Raw genomic sequence first — 18,335 nt, 5'->3', positions numbered from 1 at the left:
CTATGATTCTATGAAAATGCCCACAAGCAGTGAAATAAGACTTGATTTTCAAAGATGTGTGCCTTGCTTTTCCATGTTCAGAGTCTTTTACAGGCTGCTTCTGGCTTCTAAAGTGGTGGTTTGGCCCCATGGCCTCCTGCTGTTTGCTGCCCTGCCCGGAAGCATCTCGGAGGTGTGGGAAGGAACTGTATTTTGCAGAATTGCTTCAGCACACACAAATATTCRTAGTTCACAGTGGTCCGGAGCCAGGTACCTCGTTCCTAACTGTCTAGGAAGTTAGACAAATATTTTATGTAATGGAAGAAAATCAATGAATCTTGGTCTGTGGTGATTAAACAGATAAAGTAAATGGGTAGAGGCCCGKGGGCTACAAACCTTGTGCCGATTGTCATATGAGTTACTATATCACAGGCTAAGCACAGTCAATTTTTGCAACTGCAGAATTAAAATCATGTTATCTGCTGGTGAAACACAGTACTTGAAGGCCCAGATGTCTTTGAATTTGGCCTTGGACCTTTGGAAATCCGTGAATAACAACCTGTTGTTGCTGGCAGCCTGAACATTAACAGATGTGCTGGTCTGTGCTTCAGCTAGAAATATGTGAAAGGAAYGTGATAATCCCCCAACTCGGTTATTGCAGCAATAAAACTACTGCTACTAGTAAAGCAGAAATTACATAATGTGGTAATGGGAGCTATATATTTTTCTGTACAGTTTGACTATTCCTCATCTATTTTTAGTGCAGTGAAGCAAAGTGGTGCCATTCAGGGAGCTGGATGTAGCAAAAACCTGGAAAAGATAAGAGTGAGAGGAATGATAAAATCTGCAAAATGATGCATGAACGGGAAGGAGAGAGAAGTGTTAAGTGTTCAGATTTCCAGAACTGAGGCATCAAATTAAGTTAGAAAGGAGAATTTCAAAAACAAAAGGTGGTGTTTTCCCCTCTTCAGGATAGTCCAYGTGTGGACACTTCTTTCAAGAGCATCTTCAAGGTACTAAAGTTGTACATGGGCTTAGGGACAGCTAGAACAAGTCCTTTGAGAATTAATATAAGTAGAAACTGCTGAAGGATGCTGGAGTTYAGGAGGGCAACCAAGTGGAGGATTGTGCATGGCTCCCAGTTCATCCTTATTTGTTTATGGCCCTTGCTGGTGTCCCAGCAAGGACCTAGCAAAGTCCTAGGCTAGAAAAGCACTTACATGGTCAGAGCCAGCGTTGGCCCATCGTCTATTCCTGCAATGCATTGAGACTTACCCATCCAAAACCTTCTGCTGGTGCTCACACAGAGGTAGAGTTCCCAAAGAAGAGATGGAGAAAGGGGTGAAGCAGAGCACGTGGCAGCTCTCAGAATGGAGCCAGCCTGCAGTGACAGCACCTGCACAGATTCAAGTGCTTGGTTACCATGATTTAATGTAATCCATCCATCCCTCAGGTTTTCTTCTCATAACTTAAACACCATTTTATGGAGTGATGTRGAAGAAAGGGCTCTTTCGCACTAAATGTTTTAGAAATGAAAAGCATTAAGCTGTTACGTGTGAAGAGTTTTGTGTTTTTTAGAAATGTAGAATGGGGAAAGTTGGCCCAGACCCCTTGTTTTGAGCCATGAAGCTGAAGTGCCTGGAAAACCAGGGCAGTGGTTCATGGCGAAGGCAGCTGAGCGTTATTCCAGGAGGAAATACATGCTGTCCATTTCTCTAGTTCTTTCATTTTATATTTGCCCCTTCTGCCATAGCAATATGCACGAAGGCTTCCCTTAGGCCAGCACAGAACAATATAACAAATGAATAATTTGTTATTCCTCGCGCGGGGGAGACGGGCTTCAGTCTGAGCGTACGTGGCCGTGCACTGGCTGGCACTCGTCGTTCACGTGCCGCTGTGTGGGCACGCTGCCCTGCGCGGGGCTGCCTCCTCTTCCCGGGCAAGGCTTCTTCCCTGCGCCACGGAGGGCCCAACSGGCAAAATGCCTTCCCTCCATCCCCGCATCCCTCTGGAGCCTGCCCGTCGCCATGGCAACGCGGGAGCCGGGAAGATGTGGCGGCAGGCAGTAGGGAAGGAGTCGGGAGCAGCGGAGCCTGGTGTGTGTCCCGCGTCAGCGCGCCGGCCTCCTGATAGGAGGGTTTGGGAAACACCCAGCCCAGGCTCCTGGGCAGAAGCGTCTTTATGAGAGCAGCCGCCAGGGCAGCTGCTCCACAAGTCCCTCTGCATCCTTTCCCTCCTGCACCTTCTTTTTTTTTTTTCTTTGCCTTTTTCCCCCCATTCCCCTGCTTCCCATCCTCTCCATTTTCATTCCGGCTTCACCGAAGATGCGTGGCTCCTTTTCAGCTTCCCGTGAGCTCCCTTGCAAGGCGGCATTTTGCAGAGGCGGGGAAGCGTGGCTGCATTTCACTTGACCTTAGCAGCACYGTGCAAGCTCGTCTGTATTGCTGAAGGATCCTGACTATGCAGAAATTCATTGAAGCAGATTATTATGAACTGGACTGGTATTATGAAGAATGCACGGATGGTAAATATCTTTTTTTTTTGTACAGAATTTAGTTATTGTAAGATAACATTACATATTTTTTCTATGCTTCTAAAAATGAAGTACCTGGGAAAAGACAGAGATGCCTGCACGTTTACTGCATTTCAGTACCTGCTGTGAACGTGCTACAGGAGATGCTGCTACAAGGCTTGCCCTTTTGCAGAGGGAGTGGCAGAGCAGCTCTGGCCCTGTATGATTTCTCCTTGGGCAGAAGGAGAAATGCTGCAAGAACTAGCTGCATGTGTAACACTATTGAACTGCATTTAAATGTATTTATTGCAAGATTCTGCATTGCCTTATTGCTGTAAGGTAATAGGTATGTATTTAGTGTGTGGTAACAGGCAGTACATGTTTTCTCTCTGATTAATTTTCTGTGGAAAAACATGTTAAAATTATAGCTAGCTAGAGCTGGGAAGGTTAAGCTTTTGGACTGATTCTGGTAAGAATGATTTTCTGAACCTCGCACAATTTTTTTCTGCTATTTGTGTGACGGATCATTTCTTTATCAGAGCATCAGGCTTTTGATGGAGGGCATGTGAGGGAAGAGGAGGAGTGCTTAAAACTGTAAAATCTGCAAAGTGGAATAATCGAGCTTCAGCATCCGTGAGAGTCAATGATAACCCTCTGGAAGCGAGTGCAGTCTTGGGAAAGCAGTAGTTGCATCCAGGTTATTTTCTGGTTGAAGAGCTTGGCTTAAATAAGGCAAGTCTGAGATCACTATGAAGAATGGAAAGCATTAAGGAGAATGGGCCCAGGGATTGTACATATGTGGTACATAAAGATAATTCATAATGTTTGGATGATAGTGGGATCATAAATAGTAAAATGTGTGTGAAAATTTAGGTGGTTTATTAAGGTCTTGAGTAGCCATTGAGTGTCGTGTGCCTCCAGCCATTTCTCTGTGTTGTCTTTCTGAACAGTGAATGTGGTGTCGACACCTGTAAAATTTGAAATTCTGTGTGTAAATGATCATTACTGACCACGTGTTTCAATGAGAAAGGTGCATGTTTATTTGACATCAGACTGCTTTTAGTTGGATGAATCTATTATATAACTCTCATCCTCTGGGTTTAACCCTAGTAACATCTGATTAATCTGCATGATGTAACAGGCTGGGTTGGCCTGGTTTTGGAAGCTTAAGTAGAACGGTTCTACTGTCATTAAAAAATGTAGCTATTTTTTTTCCAGATTAAATATAGAGTCTTTCTTTTATGTTTCTTGTTATGATGACTGTCCATTATGCAGAAATGTGGCCTGTCTGAATACGGGAGCCATGAGCTCCACTGCTCATCAATCTGCTCCTAAGTTCTGTGTCCGGGTGCTATTCCCAAGGTGTGCGCTGCGGGAACATTGGTTGGTTCCACACTCACGGAATAAGCAACAGGTATTGAGAAAGCATTTGGATATCTGCTGGAACCCAGAGCTCAGCAACACTGTAGAGGTTGGTCTCATCCTGGGTTTAGGAGTTTTCTTCCAAGCCCTGAACCCTCACCCAACATGCTTTATCCAGGAAAGCAAGATACAATTGGTGCTGGCTGGCTGCTCAAAATATTTGAGAGTGATTTGTTTTCTAAAGAGAAAGAGTTGAATATTCAGTAGGGAAACATTTATGCTTTGTGTAAGGCATGCTGCCTTAATTTAGAGTAACCTTTTATCAGGACAAAGGATAACGCCGTCAGCCCCGCTTGAGCAGTCTGAGCTTGTCAGGTTTAATGGAACTACCTCGTCTTAAGCTTCCATCTGCTTCTCCTAGGTGGAACGTGTGAGAGAGGAGAGCTTTGGAGAAGCTGTGCAAGGCATGTGCTTTGGCACTGGCAGTTTGAGTTTAAAATMGCATTGGGGCTTCTTGTTGATAGAGAAAGGTGTTCTGCCTGTACTGGGAGATAAAAGGCATCTTAAAAATACAGTTAAAAATACRGCTCCAAAGCCTGGACTAGGTAACGTCTTGCATGAGATTCATCTTTCTTGACAAACATATGGTAGGGAATTAAACATCTATTCCCAAGTTGTTTCCTTGAGATTCTCCTTATAATCAGCAGAGAGTGATAGGCAGTTGCAGCTCAGCTGACCTGCTTTAAATGTCTATTTTAAGACAAGATGAAGCATGAAGCATGGTTAGAGAGCTTGTTCGTCTGCAGCTCAGACGTGTGTCTGCATTCAATTGTGAATCCGGCCCTATTTCCCCCTTCTTTGGGTAAGTATAAAAGGGTAACAGTGAGCAGTACACTGAAGCTATTAGAAAAACAGAATTATTTTTTCTGGTGAAATTGTTCTTTTTTTTTTTTTTTTTTTTTTTTCCAGAGATAAAAGCTTGGATTTTCCTCCAAAAGATGTCATTTTTGTTTGCTTTACTTTCTTACTGGTTTAGCATCTTGTAGAGTCTTGCTCTTTGAGGAAAAAAGTCTTCCAGAATTGCACCAGGATTAGGCTTTATCAACATCATTTAACTAAATAGTGAAGTGATAATGAAGTGATACTCTGTTACCTCAGATTTAACTGACATTCCAGAGGGATCAGCACAGTAATGACATTCTCCACATGCATTTGATGGTACAAATTTTGTTTGGCTTTTTAATACTTTGCAAAGGCAAACAAACAAATGCTCCAACTTGCACCTTACAAAGCTTTCTGGACTTCCTAGAGTTGGAATAATGAAGWAATGCCTTTATGTAAGGTCCTTTATGGAGTGTATTTTGGGTAGCAGTATGTGGGAAGAGAATAGAATGTCACTTTTTCCTCTTGCATCAGGCAAATTCAAGTTCACCTAAGGGAGGTGAGGGGGMGGGAAATAAATAAATAAAAATAAATAGATTCTTTAAAGGAAATGTCTTCCATAAGATGGGGAAAGAACACACACACCAAAATATAAATTTTAAAAAAGCTCCTGCACATCTCCCTGAGCCTCTTCTTGCCCTGGTCTTTCGCTTCCTCCTAAGGATCGGTCTATTCCTACAGGTTGGCTCTGGATCAAATTGCTCTTTTCTCAGTTTCTACTGTTACTCCATTCTTTTCAGTTGGGCAGCTCCACTTTAATGCCCTGCAATTCCAGGTGACTGCGTGTGTGGGGGGGTGTCTTCTGCTTCTTTTGTTGTTTCTGGAATTTTTTTTGGAGAAAACATTCTCCCCTCACCCCAAAATGGCCCTGTGTGCTGRACAGCACAACACCAAAGCTCCAACCTCTTCTGTTTGCTCAAGTTACTTCTTCCCACCTCTTGGATCTTTCTGGCASCTCTTATTCTGCTCGTGCTCTTCTTCTTGGTGTCTAACACTTCCATGCATCTTCCATCTCTTCCTGTTGCAGTGTTAAATCTTGTGTTCAGCTTGTGATTACTCTTACTGTGGTTACTCTTTGGAACTGCTCTTCTCTGTTCCCTCTTCCTTTCCACTGAAACTATTCTCAGCAAGTTCTGTAGCTTCCTCCTTAGCTGGAGAATAATTAACAGCGTTAATGCTTATTCTCCTTGACCTGTCAGCCTCCTTAGATGTGGCTACCTGTGCCTGTCTTCTTGCCTTTATCCGTCTGCCTTTACACGTGTGACTCGGTGTCCCAGTTCTTTCCTGCRTTTTGATCCCTGCTTAAGGGAGCATTAGGAGCATGTTTCACATCCCCCGTTGTGGCTCTTTGGGAGCTCTTGAACCCCTTCCCCTCTTTCTCTGTCCACCTGGTTTACAGGTAACCTCAGACACACATGTCAGTCCTCAGCCCGCTCTCACGGCGCAGTAAACCCTGGCGCCTTCTATCTCTCTGTATGTGCTTGACTCATGTCTGGACATTTGATGATAGGATCATTGATGATTCATTATCTCTTTCACACATCCCCCCCTTCCGTCTCCRTCCCTGTGGACAGAGTAATTCGGGTGTTACCCCGGCCATTGAAGGGATGTTGCTGTTGAAATCTGTCCGAACTTTACGGATGTGCAATCTGTAAATTGCTTTTAATGTGCGGTCTGCTTTTAATGTGCAATCCCAGAAATAATCTTTGCTTTCCAGGTGTACAGCTGAAATTCTCACTTGGGCTGTCCACGTTGTGCTCTTGCATCCTTTTTTCCCATGCTTGATCGATGGGGTTGTACTTACACTCATGCAATTGCTCGTATCATTTCCCTAACTTTCCATTTTTGTCACGTCACTTCTCTCCTTATTCCTCTATTGACTCTTTTTTTGTTGTTTTTTAATCCAGTCAGACCTAAGGTGCTGCTGCTGATTCTATATGCACCTTTATTTTTCAGTATATGGATATTTTTCTCTTTAATCTGCTTGGCCGCTTTCAATCTCTTTCTGCAAAACTAATGTGCTCGCCTGTTTTCAGAAGCCATTTAGTTGAATGACAAAAGATAATCTGGGGGACCTTTGAAAAAGTACAGAACATGCAAAACCTGAAAACCTCTGAACATGCTTTACTTGACTGTACTTAGTAATAAAAAATGTGTTCAGTGACATGAACTGAAATAAATGTTCAGTGACATTCTTCCCAAAAAAAGCCTGCCCCTCAAACACCCATATTTCTTTAGCGAGACAYTTGGAAATCCAGGTGCTGCTGTGTCAGCTGCTGTTTTCAGGACTTGCTTGCTCACGGAGAAATCTTTTTGTCCTAAATGCAGCATTGTTATTGCTAGGTAAATGTAGTGGTTGTCTGAAAAGGAGATGTTTTATACTGATAAAGGATGGTTGTGGTGTTTTGAATACCCTGGGATTTCTTGGAAGCGGTGAGTCAGGGGAAGGATATTTGTCTGCATTGTGTCCAGCCGCACCCTTCAGAGCAGATCCGGGTCGGTGTCTCCTTCGCCACGGCAAAGCCGGCGAYGGCGTCGGGTGCCTGGGAAGCACTGGAGGAGGACAGGGCCTGCTTGGGAGGTTTGATGCATCGCAACTCACTCAGCAAATGTCTGCGAGCAGCTAATGCAGCGTGCAGGCAGCCTCGGTGCTGAGTGAGTTGATTAGAGTAAATAACGCCAAATTTACTTAGCAGTGGCAATCCATTACATTAATGTTTGCTTTGGTAAGTTCTTTTAGTCCTTGATTCTGTGCTCACAGGAGATAGTAAAGATCTMATTTGAATCCCTTCTGATAACAAAACATGGCTTCAGAACCATTTATGATTTGACATTTTTCTTCCACATATATAGTTACCTGTTATTTGGTATCTGTCAGAGGCCCGTTTCTTTATCTCTTGGATGTAAATATTCCTATATTAATAACAGGGCTCAGTGCAAAAGAAACCACAGGAAAGGAGTTGATGGTCTGAGGGCAGAGTACAYGTGTCCCTTTTCCACCCCTTATGAATTTGCAGCCATGTTTATCGTGAGCTTTAACAGCGTTAGCGCCGTGGGCCTCCACTTCTGCCCATTCCTTATCCACTGGTGACTGTTAAATAAGCATTCCTGTTTGGTGCGTGTATAAACATCAGGAGTTTTAAAACTGGCAGCAATTTGCTATGATTGCATGAAGYGATGCCTGCTTCTGTGTGTGGCGGGGGTGCTTTTGGGGCAGCCCTGTCCCTCGCAGCCCCTGTGCCCCCGGCTGGGTGCAGACCCAGCACCCCGGCAGCGGTGATGTCTGCAGCGGGCTGAAGGGCGCCCATCTGCAGGGGAGGCAACTCGCAAACATTAAACAGCTCCAGCTGCAAAAGGGTAAATGAGAAGGTGAACGTGTCGCACACGGGCGGCAAAGTTGAGCAAACAGGGCCCCTTGGAAACGGAGGTGTGAGCACAGGCGGTTCTGGTTGTGGCTGGAACACAGCAGATACGCGTGCGCCCTTGAGAATTTATCAGGGTGCCCTATCTCGACTTAAGGTATTTCATATCTCATAACTCACAGGGCAGTAAACCTGGCTGCAGGAAGCGTGGTGTTTTGAAGCTGGCATGGTATGRCGATTAAATACGTGGCACCCATATAGCCCTTTTTGCGAAAGGAACAAAAACATCCCAAGCAACAACAAGCCCTTGCCCCACTGTGTCCGTGTGAGTGGTGCGAGACCCCGCAACGCGGTGGCTGCGGCTCTCGGGGTGTCACCCCTGAAGGGCACTAGTGTGTGTGTGTGTGTGTATACAGTCCCCAGTTATTCCCTAACGCTGTGAATCCGCAAGGTGCCGCGGCAGGCGACGTGCGGGGCGGTGCAGGGGAACACCCTCGCTCAGGTGTGACAGCCAGGACGACTTCCCTGTGGCTGTGACTCCTGCGGGAAGCTACCACTGAGCCCGGGAAAGCAGGGGCTGAGCAGAGGGAACCTGCCCCAGGGAGACATCGAGCTGGGGCCCCCAATCCATTRGCTGCCCATGGAATAGGCTATTAGAGGAATAGCCTCTCTGGCAGGAATGCCGCGTGGAAGCAGCCTGCCCTCCGAGCCGCTGCGAGGAACRGTGTGGATCTCGAGGGCATCATGAGGCAGATGGTCTCTTCCTTCCTCCGCCCTCGCAGCGCAAGGCAAAGCCCTGGCGCTAAGGACAAACACCGAGTCGCCGGGAGCTCCCCAGAAGAGTATGTGAGTGAAGAAAGATGTTATCCTGCCCTGTGGAGACCTTGCTCGGCTCTCCCCGGCTYCGCAGCCTCCGTGGGAATGGCTTCCTGCCTCCAGGGCGACTAAGGCATCGCGGCGGGTCTGCCTGGGGTGACCTCAGCCATGTCCGTAGAAGAAGAGGAAAGCTTTGAATATGACTCCGCAAAGGAAAGCGAGAAAGCACAGAGAGGTCTCGAGGAGGAGGACCTCGACATCGTGGAAGAAGGTACTTCTTAACCTGTGGTTTTAAGCACATACACATGCCAGGAAATAGCAACGTGTACGTGGTTTCGGTGATGTGCATGGATTTAAAACTACCGAACTTTTTTTTTTTTTTTTAAAATGTGAGCCCAGTTCATTTGGATGAAGTTGTAAGAAAACATAAAATTTGAATAGGATGAATCTTAGTTTGTATAGATTCCTGAGAGAATAAATATCAGCAAAGGTATGTTGCGGAGTAACAATTTCATAATGAAACTGGATTTGGAAATCATTGTTCTTTAGAAATGTAGTGAGTTTATTTATAGGTACAGTTTGTCTGAGACTGTGTGTTTGAGGCACATGTTCACAACAGGCTATTTCTCCGGATGAACAAGAGAACAAGGCATCTCTGTCATGCTCGGCAGTGAACTCGGAAGCACGTGTGCAGGGACAGCGCAGATTTTTGGCTGGGTGCTTCAAGCATCCAAACAACCCGAAAAACTTGTTGCACTTTGTGGAAATAATAGACGTTTGCAGGACTGCAGGCCAGTTAGTGGGAATGTATGAGTGGGTTGAAAATCCAGTTGTGCACCTGCCGTAACGCTCGCTTGCCTCCCTGCGAAGGCTGTCACCAGCCTGACTAGCAGTTTGTCAGGGGCATCAGGAGCAAAAGATGAAATGCACTGCTTATTCTGTGTGCTGTAAGCTTGCCTCCAAAGCTTTGGTTTTGCGAAATGAGGGAGACGATTCCTGTGTCCACAGCCTCAGAGTGAGAGGGACTTTTTTAGATGCTGGTTGTCTTTTAATCCCATTCCATAAGCACTTCAAGGCCTATGCCTTTCTCTTGAAGATTTTTCTCAAAGATCTGATGTCTTTCCTCTAGATTTAAGTCATGTTTTCCTTATAAACCCTCCATCTCCCCTGTTGAAAGCCTGGGCTTGGGGCAGGGTGGAAACTGGAACTAGGTGATCCAGTGCTTTTCTATTTGATTGACTCTATTTGAGTGCTATTTTTGCGGGGATAAAATGGTTATTGAAATTACCTAGTGCAATTCTTGCTGCTGATTCTACCTTTGTTGCAGAGATCGGAATCTATTCTTATCACATTTAAGAGAAAGAAAAACACTGGATTCCAGCTGGGTAAATTTAGCCCTGTGTTTCTATAGCACCTTTTCCTCTGAAGCTCAGTAGGCTCGTGAAATACCTCTTAAAGATGTTTTCTCTCCTCCACCTATATGTTCAGTTCACAGTATAGTAGAGATATAAATGCACAAAAAAAGGTGCCTGATACTTCTGTGTTTCTTTGTACGTGGATACGCTTATTAATAAGCATCTGATTAATAAGATCTGATAGTATCTGTGTTGGGCCTGGGCCAAACCGTGGTGTTAGAAAAGCAGATGGAGAAACCAGCATGTAGCCTTCCCATGCTGAACAGAAGCAATGTTTAGCTATACATTATCCATAYCGTAGAAAGAAAGACTGGAGAAGGAAAAAAAAAAAAAAAGAGGAAAAAAAAGCTTCTTACTCCTTATTTCTTAATAKGCTAGTCAAAAACAGGAGGTTGATAAAAAGATGTAGTTAAGACCCCATAGCTGATTGCCTCTTTCATGAGCAAAGTGTGCATTTGGCTCTTGCCTCAGGGGTCATTTAGTTTTCCCTGCTTGGAGATTCCCCGTTTTCTAGCCCTGTCCTGTACAGCCTCTGTCCTGGAGCTAGCATTGTGCCCGCTGCCTCAGTGGAAAGAAAACTCCTGACGAGCACTGGGAACAGCTTCAGGATGTCTAGGCAGAGCAGCGCTCGGGTCAGCGTGGGGCTCTGCAGCCGCGGGTTATTGCCCAAGAGCAGAGCGCTTTCTCCTCGGGTGATGAGCTGCTCTGTGAGCCGACTGCAGCGAAACTTGGACACAAATAATTCGTCGTGGCATCTGCTCATTTATTACTGATACCCCTGCTTGGCCAGCAGGCTGCTGGCTCAGATCAGTGTGAGAATGATGCTACGTCTTCATTCTCGTTTGAAGGTGGGACAGGTAGAGCCTACTGCCCATGTGATGGCACCTATCATTACTATTTCAGTGCATTTATTGAACAGTTACATACATTAGAAACCTTTCTCATCTGAAGTGCTAAACAAGTGCAGACTGAGAATCTAGTTCAGGTTTAATAAATCAATAAATTGGGGTGGGTGGAAGAAGAAAAGCCCAGTGATCGCTTTTGAAATCTGCACTTCAGGCGTGRCATGGGTCTGTCTTGCAGAAAATATGAAAGGCTTGTTTTATTTTCCAAAGACAAGGTATAGAACAGGTATTAAAAGAGCTTGGATCTTCAAACATTAAAGCAAAGAAAATGAAGAGTAGCAGTTTTTGAGAATTATGGCACAGCTGCTGTCTCCCTCCCACCCCAAGAGCTGGCAGCAGAAGAAAAGATGAAGTATTTAGGAGGGGGATGTAGTTGACAGTGCATAGATTTTTGATACAGGCTTGTAAACCTTATCTTAGGATTTAAAAATCTGAGGGAATCCTAAAGGTTTACACTCCAGACTTGGCTTAAGCTTTAGGCCCACTTTTGATTTGCAAGTGCTGCAGTGCAGATRTTTCCTAAAAAGAAACGGATGGAGACAGGTCAAGAGGAGAATGTCAAGGCAGTAATTTGGTGAGCGGAGAATAAATAAGGGAAAAACCCGGGAGTCAATTTTGTCAACAGAGCTACACTGAGCTTTATCAGTAAATGGTGTATGCTCTGAAGATGGTGATGAATTGTGGCACCCAACCTTGGAGATAACAGGATGGTGAAGCCGTTTGTTCCCTCTAGGCATCTTTCCTCGTCTTAGCCTTGCCTGGTAGCTGCAATTTCCAAGTTACTGTATTTGATATCTGTGCTAACAGAGCTAACAAATTTATGTTGGGGGTTGAAATTTCCTTGAACTAGATTCTTCATTCATCACAAGAATTTTTTTTACATTTCATGCCCTGTTTTTGGGAAGTACTTTGAAAAGGCTACCAACATGAATGTTTGGACATAGGCTATAGAGAAGAAATAATAGTGCAGTTGTTTCTTAAACCAGAGACTATTGATGTAGGTCTGTGTGTGAAGCTTTCATATTGGAACTGAGCTGTTTTGCTTGCTGCAGTTTCTCATACGGTATCCAACACCCTTTAAACCCTAGTTTAAATGGCAAGGTGATTTTTTTTTCTGAAAAAAAACAGTATCTACACCTTTAATATTAAAAATTCATTTGAAAAATTCATTTGCAAACTGTGCCATTGAAATCTAGCTTGCAACCCTGTTCTTAAAAAGGGAGGGAGAGCTGTGGGGGTTGCGTATTGAATCCATGGTGGCTGATTTTCCCCTTGCTGTTAGGTACTGGCTTGCCTGTACGTGGCTCGCGGCGCGACGGCCTTTCCGCCTGCAGGGCCGCTGGGTGGGTGGGGAGCAGCCGACGGGCCGTGATCCTGGTCTTTGTCCCTCCATGTGGGATCACGGCCACCTGCGGCCTCTCCATCTGCCTYCTGGAGGCCCTGGCCGCCTCTTGTGCCTGGGAGAGGGAGGCACGAGCCCGGAGCAGTCGCTGCCAGGTTGGGTTGGAGTGTTGGCTCATCACAAGTCGTGCCCCAGAACTGTGGTTTCCAGGCCCTGGTGATGACAGTCGCTTAAAACTCGCAGCTGTTCCCAGCGTGTGTTCCCGCAGGCCTGTCACGAATGTGCCAAGCCGGGGCGGTCCGGAAGCCTCTGCCCCACGTTCGCCCAGGCTGCTTCGAAAACCTAACCTCTTTAGTGCAGGAGAAAGTAGCACGTTGACCTTAAAACATGTAACAACTTGCTAGTCTGATCGAGAAGCAGGGCAAATAATAGATTTGCTTTTGTGTTTAACTGGAAGGCAAAATGGAAGGCAAACTGGAAGGCAATTTCAGAAGCGCTTGTGCACGTGGCTCCAGTCAGCATAGTGCCAGGCCAAACCTATTAGTGTCTCAAGAGCTGAGGCTTTATTTTTGTAGCAAGCGCTTTATCTTTGGGAGCACAGAAATGGCCCTTGCGGAGCGAAGGCAGTTTGGGCAGAGCCTGCCGGGGTCGCCGCTTGCGAGAGGACCGGCCGAGCCGGCGGTAACCGCAGSCGGGCGGCGGCGCCGCGCCGGCCCCGTTGGCCTCGGCGGGTGGCACTCGGCACGGAAAGGAGCTGCCATCCTGTTTTCAGGGGTTGCTGAGAGCTCGGAGGGAGTCCGAGGAGCCTGGCCTACGCTTCTGGGGTGTAAATGAGGGAAAAATCAGCCTCTCGTGACAGGGATAAAGGAGCGCCGTTGACGTTGCCGTAGTTAGAGGCTTTGGGCAGGGAATTTTCGTGAAAAGCCAGTTCCCCCCTGCTGTCATCTCAGCRGTAAGTCCGAGCATTAAAATTCTTGGAGATCTGCATGGGCTTGACTGTTACTCCCTTGGCCTCGTGTTTTTCTCAGCTTTTTTCTGTACTCAGGGAACTGCCTGCACCGTGGCCTTGCACATTGGACTCTGTGCCTTCATGCAATGTTATCTGACCTAAAGAAAAGGTCAAGCTCTATGCTAGTGTCTATGCTAGTTTGTCCTTGACTTGGCAGGTCTCAAAAGAGAGTAAATTTGCTGAGGAGCAAATCCAGCCCCTGGGGTTGGCTCTGGCTGGTCAGTGCAGGGATGAGGGCCTAGGGACACTGGTGGCTGCTGGTCACGGCCATCACTTCCCCCTTTGTGGCCTGCACAAAGCTCTTCTGTGCATGAAGATGGTGCTGGGTACTTTAAGGTGAAGGATGTACTTGATTTGCATACATTTATCTGTTTGTGTTTGGCTTTGAAACACGTTTTATGGTCCCTCTGCTTCCTGCAGACTTTTTTATTCTTTTTTACTGCCTAACAACCTTCTCTGTAAACCAAGAGATAAAGTGTATTTCGTGTGGATGTTTGTTTGCCTGCATTTAGACACTGTGCTTTCTATCACCCTCGAGCAAAAGTACTGCTGGTTTGCAAGCAAGGAGAAAGGAGGTCAGCAATTTGGCACTGTTGACTTTACATTACAAAGCAGCGTCCTTCATTTGCTCTTGTTTTATCTTTCCAATAGTGTTATCAGGCTCACGTGTTCATCGAGCAGGCTAGAAAGCCACTAAGTGGGATCCATTAGAGAATTGGAGATTCTCCCTCCTCCAGCTCCCCCATTCCTCACTGATCAAATCACAGCATTGATYACTAGAAATAGGGGCCTTAGGGAAACAAAATCACCGCATTAGCAACTGGCCAGAGGTTTATCGTGTGACTCGTTCAGGCTGGCTAACTGTGTGCCTGGGCAGCGTCTCGGGTGTGTTAAATGCCTGGGCTCAGTTGCTTTCTCTCCCCTCTCATGCTTTTCTCCCCCATCCTTTTTCTTCTTCCACCTCCTCTCCCCCTAATCCTGAATCCCCCTTGGGATTCAATGGATGGAGAGCGATGTTGCTTTGCCTGTTGGCCTTCCTGCCCAAAGGAAGACTGGACTGGTGCTTAGTAGCTCTGGACTCACCCAGTGTGGAGAGGAGGCTGCTGATTTACATGTAATCTATTGAAATCTGARTTTCCACATGGCACTTGAGAGTGAAATAAATGGATAACGGATCATTTCTACTTTGAAACATATTCACACTGCCAGGATACTACCCAAAGACCACAGTTTTAGCCTTGATGGACAGAAGTTTAGTAAAAGCTTTGGTGCACAAAACCCGTTGGTGATTAGGTTGCTACTGGTTTGCTCTGTTGTGATGGTATCTGTGGTTTGTTGGCATTCAACCTTTCAGCCCTCATAAAAGGAAGATTGCACTTTATCCTCTGTTTGCTTATGTGAAGSTGTAAGATTCACCTTTTCATTGCACCTCAAAAAATGATGGTTTTTACAATGCATTTATGAGGCATTACGTTTATCAAACCTGCTTTTTAATTCTGGCCTCCTGTTAAAGTGGGCAAGTTTTGAAGGGATGGCGAGCGGCCACATGTATCAACCTTGGTCACTTCTCCTGCTGGCGCTTTTTCTGCATGCAGGGCAAGTTGTACGTTCATTTTTCATTAGGGTGGTGTCAGGTTGCCATAGCCACAATCAGCCATGATTATTAGTGCTGGGGACTAAGTTAAAAGGAGCTTGCTAATGATTATCTCTATTTTATAGCACTGGGGGAATGCAGTAACCACGGGAACTGTGGAGCGCGTGGCTGTTTTGGAAAATACACGTCGCTGTCAGGCCTTCTGATGGACACTTTATTGGATGGCTTACGTGCTTCATGTGTTTGGCATCAGCATAAAAACAAATTTCTAAATTTGTTGTTGCGAGTAGCCTTTTGGAGGCTACGCTTTAAATGCAAATCTCTTTCTGAGAAGCTTTTATGGAAAATATACCTGAATACACAGTTTGTYTAATGCAGCTCATGTTCTCTGCAGGCTAACACAATGTTTTGTCCTGTGGAAACCTTATCAGTGTTAACTCACCAAAAGTAGCCTGTATAGGCTGTAGTTTGCAGATGCATTTTAGTGTTGCTTGAACAATGATACAGCTTTGCGCTTTCTGTATTGCTGCGTAGTTTTGATCCAGGTGCTACTTTGAAGTGTAAACTTTGAGCTGTTCCTGCTTGCAGGCTTAATGATGTGGACAAATGTAACTTTTGAACACTCGTCAGTGTATTTTTTGGAATACCTTGGAATACTGATGTCACTAAATGCCTTAAATGTATTCAAGATTTRATCCCCAGAAGTAGAGCTAAAGAAATAAGAAAATAAACAAAAGCAGAAGCTCCCCTTTTGCTGTAGTTTGATGTATTCGTTGCACCCTTGTTCTTTTTTCTTATCCTTTAAAAGCTAGTTAGGTGTTACACGCACAGGAAAGGCATAGGGGAGCGACATGAGCAAGTGCTTGACCCGGCGCTGTGTGTAGCCAGTGTCCTAGTGGGATAAATCCCCCAGGAGAAGGGAAGAGCTCTACAGCCGCCCAGGCTCAACATAATCACCTCACCTGGCTGTGTTAGCAGGCCCTTTTTTCAGAACGACGGGGTTTAAGACATAAGTGCAGAKGAAAACAAAAGGAATACGTAAGGCTGGAGCAGAAGGCGCTGCCGTTTCCTCAGCCTGGCGGTGGTTTTGAGGGGAAAAGGAAGCAAAGCCTCCGTGGTGCAGACGTCTAACCAAGCTATTGTGGCTGCTTAGGTGAACAACAGTGGGAGCTTAACCTTGGCATGTTTGCTTAGCCCAGCACAGCTCATCTCACCCAGCCTTATTTGAGCCTCTGTAATGACTAGTCCTTGTATAATGACTAAACACCTTGGTATGTTCTGGGTAACTGCAATATAAGAATCATTTATTACCTTATGTGCGTTTTATATTGTCTATGATTTCTCATGTAGTAGGTYCCAGTTCTTATCAAAGTGAGGGAGTGCCTGTCTTTATGGTGAGCTCTGCTACTGACAGTATTGCGGCTGCTTACTCAGAATAATTCTGCTGCACATCATACACCAAGTGACATGATAAAATCCTAATCATATATTTAAGAGTATCTGTTTTCATGTATTGCTTGAGCTATAGATATTAAGATTTTAATAGATTATTCTGTCACTGATAAAGGAAAATACCTGCTACAGAAGAGTATTCTTAGTATTCTTCTCAGGTTAAACCTGAAACTTTGGTATATTTTTTGTTTTCATTCGGATTTTGATATATTTACCCAAAAGCTTAAATAGTTTTGAGATAAAAATGATGATTTACTCCTACCTGATCTTCCTTTTAAAGGATACTTTTTCCCTAATTGTAATGCCAATATGATTAATGTTTTGTTCTGTCTTCCCACAGTTTTATGTGCTGAAAGAGTGGGCCAGATGACTAAAACATACAATGACATAGATGCTGTTACACGTCTTCTTGAAGAGGCAAGTATTACATTTCTTTAAGAATCCATTCTAAGTATGAGAAAGTAGCACATAAGTTGTATGGTACCACTACTGAAGTCTGCTGGCAGGCTACTTTCAGAGGAGGAAGAGGAAGTGCTCTTAGTGTAAGTCACATAATCTCCCTGCTAAAGGAAATAATCTTTCTGAGTAACTTGTTTATTGTTGCATGAATTCAATCTTTGTGCCTCTTTTCCACTTGAGGCCAGTTTCACTTATTCTTAGCCAAATATTAGTTCTAATGAGTTGAGGGAGGGAGGGAGAGGAAATGATCTGAAAATATAATATGTATTTTTACAGTACATATAAAGTTAAAAGTATTAGAGTTGAGGGATTATTGTCTTTTAGAATTTAAAAAAAAAAGCCTTTCAGAAGCAGTCTTGTCACTATCCCAGCATCTTTTCACAGAAATGCAGAGGCACAAAAATCAAAATTTTCTTATATTCTGTTTCCTAATTTTTCTTCTTTGTTGTAGTATTTTTATTTTTAATATATCACAACTGCAATCGCTGCTACAATAGCGTTGCTTCATGGCTGAGTAGAACTTCAGCCTTCATGGGTTATTTACTTGTGACAGCAGTGTCAAAAATGGGGTAATTGCTAACCAGGATATATTTGATGATCTGTTCTCCTAATTCTGCAAGGGGATCGGCATGGGAATGCTTGAATCCCCCATCTGCCATAGGGAAATCTGATCTGGGCACAAAGTTCTGTGTTTTGTGCTTGGAGCTGAACTCTTTCAGAACAACTTTCTATGAGACAGCAGTTAAAGGTGGTACTTTACCTAACAGGCCTGTTTGGGAGCAATGCATTAACTTGTAATAACCGCCTGTTACCTGTTTGTGTTCTGCTCCCTTGCTTGTCCTCTTTGGCTGAGCTTGGTTTGCATTTGTTTGCCTGGCTCCTTCTAGTAATAATGGAGCAATTTGCATCTTGCCCAAACTGTTTCCTTCTTTGAGTGCACACAGGCMAATGTTACACTCAGGGGAGGGATGCTAGAGGGATACCCAGAGCCAGTATTTTAAACATGTGTGGTGTTCTTCCCTGTCTGGATAATAGCAAGGAGAAGAGGGGGTACCTTTAATAAAATCCGTATTTTCCAGTGACGTTTTCAGTTGTGTTTGGCTATCACTTCAGATTTAATCAGTGAGGGAGAGTGGGTAGGTGAGGATTTATTTTTTATTTTTTGATTATTTACTTAACACATTGA

The 18,335-nt window shown here is 44.8% G+C and overlaps 1 protein-coding gene across 4 annotated transcripts in view; it reads left to right on the top strand.

Moving 5' to 3' along the window:
- TRAK1 (trafficking kinesin protein 1) overlaps positions 1-18,335 on the top strand; it is a 74,112-nt gene that overhangs the window by 24,603 nt on the left and 31,174 nt on the right. For 2 of the 4 annotated variants that reach the window (XM_026034856.1, XM_026034853.1), the window contains one exon: positions 17,031-17,107. In XM_026034856.1, coding sequence (XP_025890641.1) covers positions 17,057-17,107 — 51 coding nt within the window. In that variant the 5' untranslated portion in view covers positions 17,031-17,056. Of the gene's footprint in view, positions 1-2,259; positions 2,504-17,030; positions 17,108-18,335 lie in introns of those variants that run through there. The other 2 variants (XM_026034854.1, XM_026034855.1) reach the window with 2 other exon arrangements.

The sequence above is a fragment of the Nothoprocta perdicaria genome, unplaced genomic scaffold (genome assembly GCF_003342845.1).
Source record: "Nothoprocta perdicaria isolate Ctin4 unplaced genomic scaffold, notPer1 scaffold_150, whole genome shotgun sequence".
In the NCBI taxonomy this organism is placed as follows: domain Eukaryota; kingdom Metazoa; phylum Chordata; class Aves; order Tinamiformes; family Tinamidae; genus Nothoprocta; species Nothoprocta perdicaria.
The sequence above is the reverse complement of the archived record's forward strand: the minus strand, read 5'-3'. Positions and strand labels throughout refer to the sequence as shown.